The sequence below is a fragment of the Mustelus asterias genome, chromosome 12 (assembly GCF_964213995.1).
Source record: "Mustelus asterias chromosome 12, sMusAst1.hap1.1, whole genome shotgun sequence".
Taxonomy (NCBI): domain Eukaryota; kingdom Metazoa; phylum Chordata; class Chondrichthyes; order Carcharhiniformes; family Triakidae; genus Mustelus; species Mustelus asterias.
Window position 1 is genome coordinate 51,333,867 of NC_135812.1, and position 12,287 is coordinate 51,346,153.

The 12,287-nt window shown below is 45.9% G+C and overlaps 1 protein-coding gene across 2 annotated transcripts in view; it reads left to right on the top strand.

Annotated features, from left to right (window-relative positions):
* sumf2 (sulfatase modifying factor 2) overlaps nucleotides 1–8,898 on the top strand; it is a 73,525-nt gene extending 64,627 nt beyond the window's left edge. For both annotated transcript variants that reach the window (XM_078225226.1, XM_078225225.1), the window contains exon 8: nucleotides 8,627–8,898. In XM_078225226.1, coding sequence (XP_078081352.1) covers nucleotides 8,627–8,735 — 109 coding nt within the window. In that variant the 3' untranslated portion in view covers nucleotides 8,736–8,898. The remainder of the gene's footprint in view (nucleotides 1–8,626) is intronic.
* Nucleotides 8,899–12,287: the final 3,389 nt, after the last annotated feature.

Genomic DNA, 12,287 nt, shown 5'->3' on the forward strand with positions numbered 1-12,287 from the left:
TGCCTTCTTCACCACCCTGTCCATCTGTGACTCCACTCCACTATAACTGTAGCCCTAATCTGTTTGTTCTCAACACCCTACCATTAACTGAGTAAGTCCTGCCCTTGTTCGATCTACCAAAATGCATCACCTTGCATTTATCTAAATTAAACTCCATCTGCCATTCGTCAGCGCACTGGCCCAATTGATCAAGACTCCGTTACAATCCTAGATAACGTTATTCACCGTTCACGATGCCACCATGATGTGGAGATACCGGCGTTGTACTGGGGTGGCACAGTAAGAAGTCACAACACCAAGTTAAAATCCAACAGGTTTATTTGGAATCACGAGCTTTCGGAGCGCTGCTCCTTCATCAAGTGAGTGCCACTATGCCACCAATCTTGATGCCATCTGTAAACTTACTAACCATACCTCCTAAATTCCCATCCAAATCATTACTATAAATGACAAATAACAGTGGATGCAGCACCGATCCCCGAGGCACATCGCTGTTCACAGACCTCCAGTTGAAAAACAACCCTCTACAACCACCCTCTGTCTTCTGTCATCAAACCAATTTTGTATCCAATTGGATAGTTCACCCTGGATCCCATGAGATTTAAGTCATGCAACAACCTACCATGCGGTACCTTGTCAAAGGCCTTGCTAAAGTCCATGTAGACAACATCAACTGCACTGCCCTCATCTACCTTCTTGGTTACTCCTTCAAAAAACGTAATCAAATTTGTGATATATGATTTTCCACTCACAAAGCCATGCTGACTGCCCCTAATCAGTCTTTGCCTCCATAATGCCTGTAGATCCTGTCTCTCAGAATACCTTCTAACAACTTACCCACTAGAGACGTTAGGCTCAATGGCCTGTAGTTCTCAGACGTTTCCATGAAGCCCTTCTTAAACAAAGGCATAACATTTGCCACCTTCCAATCTTCAGGCACCTCACCTGTGGCTGTCGATGGTTCAAATATCTGCGAGGGGACCCGCAATTTCCTCCCTAGCCTCCCACAACGTCCTGGGATACACTTCATCAGGTCCTAGGGATTTATCTACCTTGAAGAGCTTTAAGACTTCCAGCACCTCCTTCTCTGTAATATGTACACTCCTCAAGTTATCAATGTTTATTTCCCCAAGTTCCCTAACATCCATGCCGTTCTCAACAGTAAATACTGATGAGAAATATTCATTTAGGATCTCACCCATCTCTTGTGGATCTGCACATAGATGACCTTGTTGATCCTTAAGAGGCCCTACTCTCTCCCTTGTTACTCTTTTGCCCTTTATATATTTGTAGAAGCTCTTTGGAGTCTCCTTTGCCTTGTCTGCCAAAGCAATCTTGTGTCTCCTTTTTGCCTTCCTGATGTCTCTCTCAACTCTACGCTGACACAGGGGTTAGAACATAGAACATAGAACAGTACAGCACAGAACAGGCCCTTCGGCCCACGATGTTGTGCCGACCTTCATCTGAAACCAAGATCAAGCTATCCCACTCCCTACCATCCTGGTGTGCTCCATGTGCCTATCCAATAACCGCTTAAATGATCCTAAAGTGTCTGACTCCACTATCACTGCAGGCAGTCTATTCCACACCCCAACCACTCTCTGCGTGAAGAACCTACCTCTGATATCCTTCCTATATCTCCCACCATGAACCCTATAGTTATGCCCCCTTGTAATAGCTCCATCCACCCGAGGAAATAGTCTTTGAACGTTCACTCGATCTATCCCCTTCATCATTTTATAAACCTCTATTAAGTCTCCCCTCAATCTCCTCCGCTCCAGAGAGAACAGCCCCAGCTCCCTCAACCTTTCCTCATAAGACCGACACTCCAAACCAGGCAGCATCCTGGTAAATCTCCTCTGCACTCTTTCCAGCGCTTCCACATCCTTCTTATAGTGAGGTGACCAGAACTGCACGCAATATTCCAAATGCGGTCTCACCAAGGTCCTGTACAGTTGCAGCATAACCCCACGGCTCTTAAACTCCAACCCCCTGTTAATAAAAGCTAACACACTATATGCCTTCTTCACAGCTCTATCCACTTGAGTGGCAACCTTTAGAGATCTGTGGATATGGACCCCAAGATCTCTCTGTTCCTCCACAGTCTTCAGAACCCTACCTTTGACCCTGTAATCCACATTTAAATTTGTCCTACCAAAATGAATCACCTCACATTTATCAGGGTTAAACTCCATTTGCCATTTTTCAGCCCAGCTTTGCATCCTATCTATGTCTCTTTGCAGCCTACAACAGCCCTCCACCTCATCCACTACTCCACCAATCTTGGTGTCATCAGCAAATTTACTGATCCACCCTTCAGCCCCCTCCTCTAAGTCATTAATAAAAATCACAAAGAGCAGAGGACCAAGCACCGATCCCTGCGGCACTCCGCTAGCAACCTGCCTCCAGTCCGAAAATTTTCCATCCACCACCACCCTCTGTCTTCGATCAGATAGCCAGTTACCTATCCAATCGGCCAACTTTCCCTCTATCCCACACCTCCTTACTTTCATCATAAGCCGACCATGGGGGACCTTATCAAACGCCTTACTAAAATCCATGTATATGACATCAACCGCCCTACCTTCATCAACACACCTAGTTACCTCCTCAAAAAATTCTATCAAATTTGTGAGGCACGATTTGCCCTTCACAAATCCGTGCTGACTATCCCGGATTAATCCGCATCTTTCTAAATGGTCGTAAATCCCATCCCTAAGGACCTTTTCCATCAATTTACCAACCACCGAAGTCAGACTAACCGGTCTATAATTACCAGGGTCATTTCTATTCCCTTTCTTAAACAGAGGAACAACATTTGCCACTCTCCAGTCCTCTGGCACCATCCCCGTGGACAGTGAGGACCCAAAGATCAAAGCCAAAGGCTCTGCAATCTCTTCCCTCGCCTCCCAAAGAATCCTAGGATACATTTCATCAGGCCCAGGGGACTTATCGACCTTCAGTTTATTCAAAACTGCCAGTACATCCTCCCTCCGAACATCTATTTCCTCCAGCCTATTAGCCTGTAACACCTTCTCTTCCTGAAAAACATGGCCCCTCTCCTTGGTGAACACTGAAGAAAAGTATTCATTCATCACCTCGCCTATCTCTACTGATTCCATACACAAGTTCCCACCACTGTCCTTGACCGGCCCTAACCTCACCCTGGTCATTCTTTTATTCCTCACATAAGAGTAAAAAGCCTTGGGGTTTTCCTTGATCCGACCCGCCAAGGACTTCTCATGTTCCCTCCTAGCTCTCCTCAGCCCCTTTTTCAGCTCATTCCTTGCTAACTTGTAACCCTCAATCGAGCCATCTGAACCTTGTTTCCTCATCCCTACATAAGCTTCCCTCTTCCTTTTCACAAGACATTCCACCTCTTTTGTGAACCACGGTTCCCTCACTCGGCCATTTCCTCCCTGCCTGACAGGGACATACCTATCAAGGACACCCAGTATTTGTTCCTTGAAAAAGTTCCACTTTTCATCAGTGCCTTTCCCTGACAGTTTCTGTTCCCATCTTATGCCCCCTAATTCTTGCCTAATCGCATCATAATTACCTCTCCCCCAATTGTAAGCCTTGCCCTGCCGTCCGGCCCTATCCCTCTCCATTGCAATAACAAAAGACACCGAATTGTGGTCACTATCTCCAAAGTGCTCTCCCACAACCAAATCTAACACTTGGCCCGGTTCATTTCCCAGTACCAAATCCAATGTGGCCTCACCCCTTGTCGGCCTATCCACATATTGTGTCAGGAAACCCTCCTGCACACACTGCACAAAAAGTGCCCCATCCAAACTATTTGACCTACAAAGGTTCCAATCAATATTTGGAAAGTTAAAGTCCCCCATGACAACTACCCTGTGACCCCCACACGTATCCATAATCTGCTTAGCAATTTCTTCCTCCACATCTCTATTACTATTTGGGGGCCTATAGTAAACTCCTAACAACGTGACCGCTCCTTTCCTGTTTCTAACTGCAGCCCATATTACCTCAGTGTGCATATCCCCCTCAAAGTGCTTTTCCGCAGCCGTTAAACTATCCTTGATTAACAATGCTACTCCTCCACCTCTTTTACCAGCTTCCCTACACTTACTGAAACATCTATACCCCGGAACGTCCAACAACCATTCCTGTCCTTGTTCTACCCACGTCTCCGTAATGGCCACAACATCGTAGTCCCAAGTAGCAATCCACGCCCCAAGTTCATCCACCTTGTTCCGGATGCTCCTTGCATTGAAGTAGACACACTTCAACCCACCTTCCTGTCTACCGGTACCCACCCTTGACCTTGATACCTTCCCCAATACCTCACCACCCTCAACACTGACTTCCGGACTACAACTCCTTTTCCCACTCCCCTGACAAATTAGTTTAAATCCCCCTGAAGAGCCGTAGCAAATTTCCCTCCCAGGATATTGGTGCCCCCTCTGGTTCAGGTGCACCCCATCCTGTTTGTAGAGGTCCCACCTTCCCCAGAACGTGTTCCAATTATCCACGTATCTGAAACCCTCCCTCCTGCACCATCCCTGCAACCACATGTTTAAGTGCACTCTCTCCCTGTTCCTCAACTCGCTATCACGTGGCACCGGTAGCGTACCAGAGATGACCACATGTTTTGTCTTTGCTCTCAGCTTCCAGCCCAACTCCCGAAATTCCTGTTTTAAATCCCCGTCCCTTCTCCTACCTATGTCGTTGGTACCAATGTGTACCACGACTTGTGACTGTTTCCCCTCCCCCTTAAGAATCCGGAAAACACGGTCCGAGACGTCACGGACCCTGGCATCCGGTAGGCAACAAACCATCCTCGAGTCTCTTTTGCTGCCACAGAACCTCCTATCTATCCCTCTAACTAACGAGTCCCCAATAACTATTGCCCTCCCGCTCTCCTCCTTACCCTCCTGAGCCACAGGGACGGACTCAGTGCCGGAGATCCTCTCACTGCGGCTCACCACTGGTATGTCGTCCCCCTCAACCGTATCCAAAGCGGAATACTTGTTGCTAAGGGGAACGACCACAGGGGATCCCTGCACCGACTGCTTCTTCCCAGCCCCTCTCACCGTCACCCATCTATTTTCATTCCGCGGAGTAACTGTATCCCTGAAGCTTCTGTCTATGGCCATCTCTGCATCCCTAATGATCCTAAGTTCCTCCAACTCCAGCTCCAGTTCCCTTACACGGTTTTGGAGGAGCTGCAGATGGATGCACTTCTCACAGGTATAATCAGCAGGGACACTGACGTCGTCCCTCACCTCGAACATAGTGCAAGAGGAACATTGCACTGCCTGCACACCCATCCTCTCTAGATACCTTGCCAGTACCAGGTAGAAACAGCAAAAAATGAATTAACTCACCCCTGCTCGCCCTTTCTGCCTAAGCCCTGTGAGCCAAAGCCCTACAGCTTTCACTCTGCTGCCCGCTAACGACGCTGCCCGCTCAAAAGTGCGGCCTACTTTTAAACCCTCCAAAAAATTATGGGTTATGGGGAAAAGGCAGGAGAATGGGGTTGAGAAAAATATCAGCCATGATTGAATGGTGAAGCAGACTCAATGGGCCAAGTGGCCTAATTCTGCTCCTGTGTCTTATGGTCTTATGGACACCCTCTATACTCTTCAAGGGATCCACTTGATCCTAGCTACCTATGTATTTCATATGCCTTTTTCTTCTTCTTGACCAGGGCTTCAATATCTCGATTCATCAGGGTTCCCTACTTCGACCACCCTTGCTCTTCACCCTAAAAGGAATGTGCTTGCTCTGAACCCTGGTTAACACACTTTTAAAAGCCTCCCACTTCCCAGACGTCCCCTACTATTACCTTACCTTAACTCCCACTTACCAAAGTCCCCTGTTATTACCACCCTTTTTTTTGAGTTATCTGTAATCTCCTTACATATTTGTTCCTCAATTTCCTGCTGACTATTTGGGGGCCTATAGTACAATCCTATCAGTGATCTCCCCTTTCTTATTTCTCAGTTCTACCCATATAGACTCAGTAGGAGAACCCTCAGAAATATCCCCTCTCAGTACTGCTGTGATGTTCTCCCGAATCAAAAACACAACTCTCCCTCTTCTCTTACCTCCTGTTCTGTCTTTCCTATAGCATCTGTACTCTGGAACATTGAGTTGCCAGTCCTGTCCCTCCGTCAGCCATGTTTCAGTAATAGCTATAATATCCTAGTCCCATGTATCCACCAATGCCCTAAGTTCATCTGCCTTGCCCGTCAGGCCTCCTGCATTGAAATAAATGCAGTTCAGTGTAGACTTCCCTTTCTCTCTGCCCTGCTCTTGCCTGACCTGTCTAGTACTAGGATTACTGATACTGTTTTTACTATTTAATGTGCTCTCTTTAACTTCCTGGCTGTCCTCAACCACTGCCAAACTAGTTTAAACCCTCCTGAGTGGTTCTCGGAAATCTCCCCGCCAGCATATTAGTCCCCCTCCAGTTCCGGTGTAACCCGTCCCTCTTGAGCAGGCCATCGCTACCCCAGAAGAAATCCCAATGATCCACAAATCTAAATCCCTGCCCCTCTCAAGCCACACATTCATTTGCCTAATCTTCCTATTCCTACTTTCGCAGTCACATGGTACCGGCAGTAGTCCTGAAATTACTACCCGTGAGTCTTCTGCCTAACTCTATATTCACACTTCAAGACCTCATCCTTTTTCCTACCTATGGCGTTGGTACCAATGTGTACAACAACTTCTGGCTGCTCCCCTTCCCCTTTAAGAATATCCTTTAACCGCTCAGAGACGTCTTTGACTCTGGCACCAGGGAGGCAACACACCATCCTGGAGTCTTGATTGTGGCCACAGAAACGCCTGTCTGTACCTTTAACTAGTGAGTCTCCTATTACTATTGCTTGCTTGCTCTTTGCCCGACCTTGTTCTACAGCAGGACCAGGTGTGGTGTCATTGCCCTGGCTGCTGCTGATATTTTCCCCTGAGAGGCTATCCCCCTCAACAGTATCCCAAACAGTATACCTGTTTGAAAGGGGAATAGCCACAGGAGACTCCTGCACTACCTGCCTGCCTCTCCAGGTAGTCACCCATCTATCTGACTGAACCTTTGGTGTGATAACCTCCATATAATTAGTTCCTATCATACTCTCTGCCCCCTGTAGGCTCCGCAGTGCAACCAGCTGCCGCTACAACTGAACAATGCGATCTGTGAGGAGCTACAGCTGGATATACTTCCTGCAGACAAAGTTTTCAGAGAGACTAGATTGCTCCCTGATTTCCCACATCTGGCAGGAGGAGCATACCACTGCTCTAACTGCCCTTTTATAGTTAAAAGGATAACTGAATCTCAACTCGGCTTTCCATTGCTTGTGGTCAGAGCCAACCATAACTCCAGTCAGTTTAAAACCTTTATTGAGTTTTATTTAATTTTCTAAATGATACATGAAGTATATATTTTATAGAGTGAGGTCTTAGCCCCGTGACATAAATTTGATGGGGATTCACTGTTTCAACATTGTTAAATATGGCAGCCAATTTGGAGATAGTAAGATTTCACAGAAAACAATGTGATAATGATCAGATAACTTGTTTCTGATGTTGGTTGAAGGATGAATGTTGGCCAGAGACTGGGGATAGCTTCTTTGCTCTTCAAAACAATGCTATTTAATGTTTCACCAACACCTGATTGGTTAAATGGCTTTGAACTCTCGACCACCTGACTCAGGCAAGACTGTTAACACTGACATCTGGCATTGAACTTGTTGCCAATGTTTTCCCACCACCTCCTCATTAGTTTCCCAGACAGCTTCCTGCCCCTGACAGCAGATGTCTCATCTTAGAATAGAATAGAATCCCTACAGTGCAGAAGGAGGCCATTCAGCCCATCGAGTCTGCATCAACCACAATACCATCCAGGCCTATCCCCATGCATTTACCCTAGTTAGTCCCCCTGACACGAAGGGGCAATTTAACATGGCCAATCCACCTAACGCACACATCTTTGGACTGTAGGAGGAAACCGGAGCACCCGGAGGAAACCCACGCAGACACAGGGAGAATGTGCAAACTCCACACAGATAGTGTCCCAAGCCGGGAATCGAACCTGGGTCCCTGGCGCTGTGAGTTAGCAGTGCTAACCACTGTGCCACCATGCTGCCCTTCTTCTCCACTGGCTGCACCTCGGCCTCCACACCAGCAGCTGAGAATGTTGTCAGTTGTCTCACAGCGTCAACATTCTCAGTGTCACTTAGCATAACAATTCTTCCAGCCAGATATACCAGCCCTTTAAGAGGTACACACTGCCTTTAAGTAGCGACATATCCTCCCAACACCAAGGTCTCCCTAGGTGGGGTGCAGCCAATGATCAGTGTGGGCAGCAATAAGTGAACCACATGGATTTGAGGTGTTACCTCTGCTGGTGTTTCTGTGCATGTGCAGTAGTTGTAAGGTATCTTTCAGGACTTGTTTCATATCTAGCCAAGCACACATTGCAAAAACTACCGACACCGAACAAGAACATTCTAAAGGGAACATTGATGTGCAGTTTAATTAACCACATTCATCAGCTGAATCATGCTCGCTGACCCAAACTGCAAATACATTACATCAAACATTAAAAATAAAGCAAAGTAGCAGAGAGCTAATTTGCTGTGCTTGTCTCTAGAATGGGAAACACTCCAGACTCGGCTTCTGATAACCTGGGATTTCGATGTGCTACAAGCAAAATTCCATCTCAGCAAAAACAAAAAGGAAAACTGAAAACGGAACTCTAAAAAACACTTCAGAAATGGTACACATTTTGAAGAATATACAGGAAGAGCGATGGGCTGGAATACTTAAACAGTGCACAATTCGATTATGTTTCTGCAAATGGGCATTACCCTTTTCATAATTTTATAAAGCAGATTAAAATTGAAAATTATTTCATAGAAGAGCTTTAATGCATTCAAGTTTCGAAATGTTTTAATATCTGGGGGAAAATTATGTTAAACAGAGATTAAATTGAAGTTGTTCAGTGGATAGAAAGGTCCTGGTTCAGGGCTCCGTAAGCCAGGGGACATAGATCTGGGTTAAAGGTTTAATGACGATTTGAGAGGAAATCACTTCACTCAGAGAGTGGTGGAGATTTGGAACTCACTGCTGGCAACAGTGGTAGAGGCAGAAACTTTCTTAACATTTAAATAATACTTGCCAGTACAATTGAGTACTTGATAATCCACTCAAGATGCCATTACACAAGAAATAGGAGAGGACTGAAGGGATGCAAATATGGTTCTGTTGTTTAAAAAGGGTACAAAGGAAATGCCAAACAATTATAGGCTAGTTAGTCTTATTTCAGTAGTGGGAAATTGTTAGAATCAATCCTGAGAGATTGGATAAAATATCACTTAGAAAGGCATGGACTAATCAGGGATAGTCAGCATGGCTTTGTTAGGGAAGGTCACTGCCTGGGAGGGTGGTGAAGGCCTGGATGAGTACTTGACATGTCATAACATTCAAAGCTATGGGCCAAGTGCTGGCAAGTGGGATTAGGTGGGCAGGTCCGAGCCTTTCATGCGTGGTGCGGACTTGATGGGCCGAAGGGCCTTGACTGCACTGTAGTATTCTGTGATGCCTTATAAATTTGATCAGATTTTTTAAGGAAGTGACAAGGAGGATTGATGAGGATAGTGCAGTGGATGTTGTGTACATACATTTTAGTAAGGCGTTTGACAAGGTCCCACATGGCAGACTGGGCAAAGAAGCAAAAGCCCATGGGATACAGGATAATGTGGTGAATTGGATCCAAAGTTGGCTTGGTAACAGTAAAGAAAGGGCAATTGGTCAATGGCTGCCCTTGCGAATGGAAAGCTGTTTCTTGTGGTGTTCCGCAGGGCTCCGTGTATTCAATGAATGGCATGACACTAGAAAGTTCTGAGGAACAGAGACCTTGACGTTTTTGTCCATTGATCTCTGAAGGCAGAAGGGCATGTTAGTGGGGAGGTGAAAAAGGCATATGGGACACTTGCCTTTATCATTCGAAGCACAGAATACAAAAGCAACAAAGTCATGTTGAAGTTGTATGGAACTTTGGTGAGGCCACAACCAGAGTACTGTATGCAGTTCTGGTCGCCACATTATAGGAAGGATGTGATTGTACTGGAGGGGGCGCAGAGGAGATTCACCAGGATGCTGGCTGGAATTGAACATTTAACTTATGAAGAGAGGTTGAATAGGCTTGGGTTGTTTTCATTGGAGCAGGGACGACCTGATCGAGGTGTACAAGATTATGAGGGACATGGACAGAGTGGATAAGGAGCAGCTGTTCCCCATCGTCGAAGGGTCAGTCACGAGGAGACATAGGTTCAAGGTGAGGGGCAGGAGGTTTAGGGGAAATATGAGTAAAAAACCTTTTTAACCCGAGGGTGGTGGCAGTCTGGAATGCGCTGCCTGGGAGGGTGGTCAAGGCGAGTTGCCTCATATCTTTAAAAAGTACCTGGATGAGCACTTGGCACGACAACATTCAAGCCCATGGGCCAAGTGCTGGAGATGGGATTAGGTGTCGGTGCAGATTTGGTATGCTGAAAGGCCTCTCCTTCACTGTAGATTTTATGAACACAGTTCAACAATAGCAAATACTTACACATGACAAGATACAATTTTGAACTGTTAATCTCACAGACTTAAACCCATCTTTAAAGCTAATTATTTTGTAACTAATTATAATGTAGATTAATGGCCTTGGAGTTTTCACAAAACCTCTGGAGAGACAGAGAGAAAATTCTTTCTTGTACCAGCTCCAGGCAGCAACTCCTCTATTTTAAAATGAAAATCAAACGATTTTCATTTCCCTGCAAGTTTATCTCCTATTAACCATATGACTCTATATCTAGTCTAAAATCCCAGTAAACAAAAACCCATAAAAACCCGAAAGCTTTCTATAGGTATGTCAGGAATAAAAGAATGACTAGGGTAAGATTACGGCCAGTCAAGGACAGTAATGGGAAGTTGTGCGTGGAGTCCGAAGAGATAGGAGAGGCGCTAAATGAATATTTTTCGTCAGTATTCACTCAGGAAAAAGACAATGTTGTCAAAGAGAATACTGAGATACAGGGTATTAGACTAGACGGGATTGAGGTTCATAAGGAGGAGGTGTTAGCAATTCTGGAAAGTGTGAAAATAGATAAGTCCCCTGGGCCGGATGGGATTTATCCCAGGATTCTCTGGGAAGCTAGGGAGGAGATTGCAGAGCCTTTGGCTTTGATCTTTATGTCGTCATTGTCTACAGGAATAGTGCCAGAAGATTGGAGGATAGCAAATGTTGTCCCCTTGTTCAAGAAGGGGAGTAGAGAAAACCCTGGTAATTATAGACCAGTGAGCCTTACTTCTGTTGTGGGCAAAGTTTTGGAAAGGATAATAAGAGATAGGATTTATAATCATCTGGAAAGGAACAATTTGATTAGGGATAGTCAATACGGTTTTGTGAAGGGTAGGTTGTGCCTCACAAACCTCATTGAGTTCTTTGAGAAGGTGACCAAAGAGGTGGATGAGGGTAAAGCAGTTGATGTGTTGTATATGGATTTCAGTAAAGCGTTTGATAAGGTTCCCACGGTAAGCTATTGCAGAAAATAGGGAGGCATGGGATTGAGGGTGATTTTGCGGTTTGGATCAGAAATTGGCTAGCTGTAAGAAGACAGAGGGTGGTGGTTGATGGGAAATGTTCATCCTGGAGTTCAGTTACTAGTGGTGTACCGCAAGGATCTGTTTTGGGGCCACTGCTGTTTGTCATTTTTATAAATGACCTGGATGAGGGCGTAGAAGACTGGGTTAGTAAATTTGCGGATGACACTAAAGTCGGTGGAGTTGTGGACAGTGCGAAAGTATGTTGCAGGTTACAGAGGGACATAGATAAGCTGCAGAGCTGGGCTGAGAGGTGGCAAATGGAGTTTAATGCGGAAAAGTGTGAGGTGATTCACTTTGGAAGGAGTAACAAGAATACAGAGTACTGGGCTAATGGTAAGATACTTGGTAGTGTGGATGAGCAGAGAGATCTCGGTGTGCATGTGCATAGATCCCTGAAGGTTGGCACCCAGGTTGATAGGGCTCCTCTTAGAATCTTAGAAACCCGACAGCACAGAGAGAGGCCATTCGGCCCATCGAGTCTGCACCGACCACAATCCCACCCAGGCCCTATCCCCACATCCCTACATATTTACCCATTAATCCCTCTAACCTACGCATCCCAGGACACTAAGGGCAATTTTAGCATGGCCAATCAACCTAACCCGCACATCTTTGGACTGTGGGAGGAAACTGGAGCACCTGGAGGAAACCCACGCAGACAC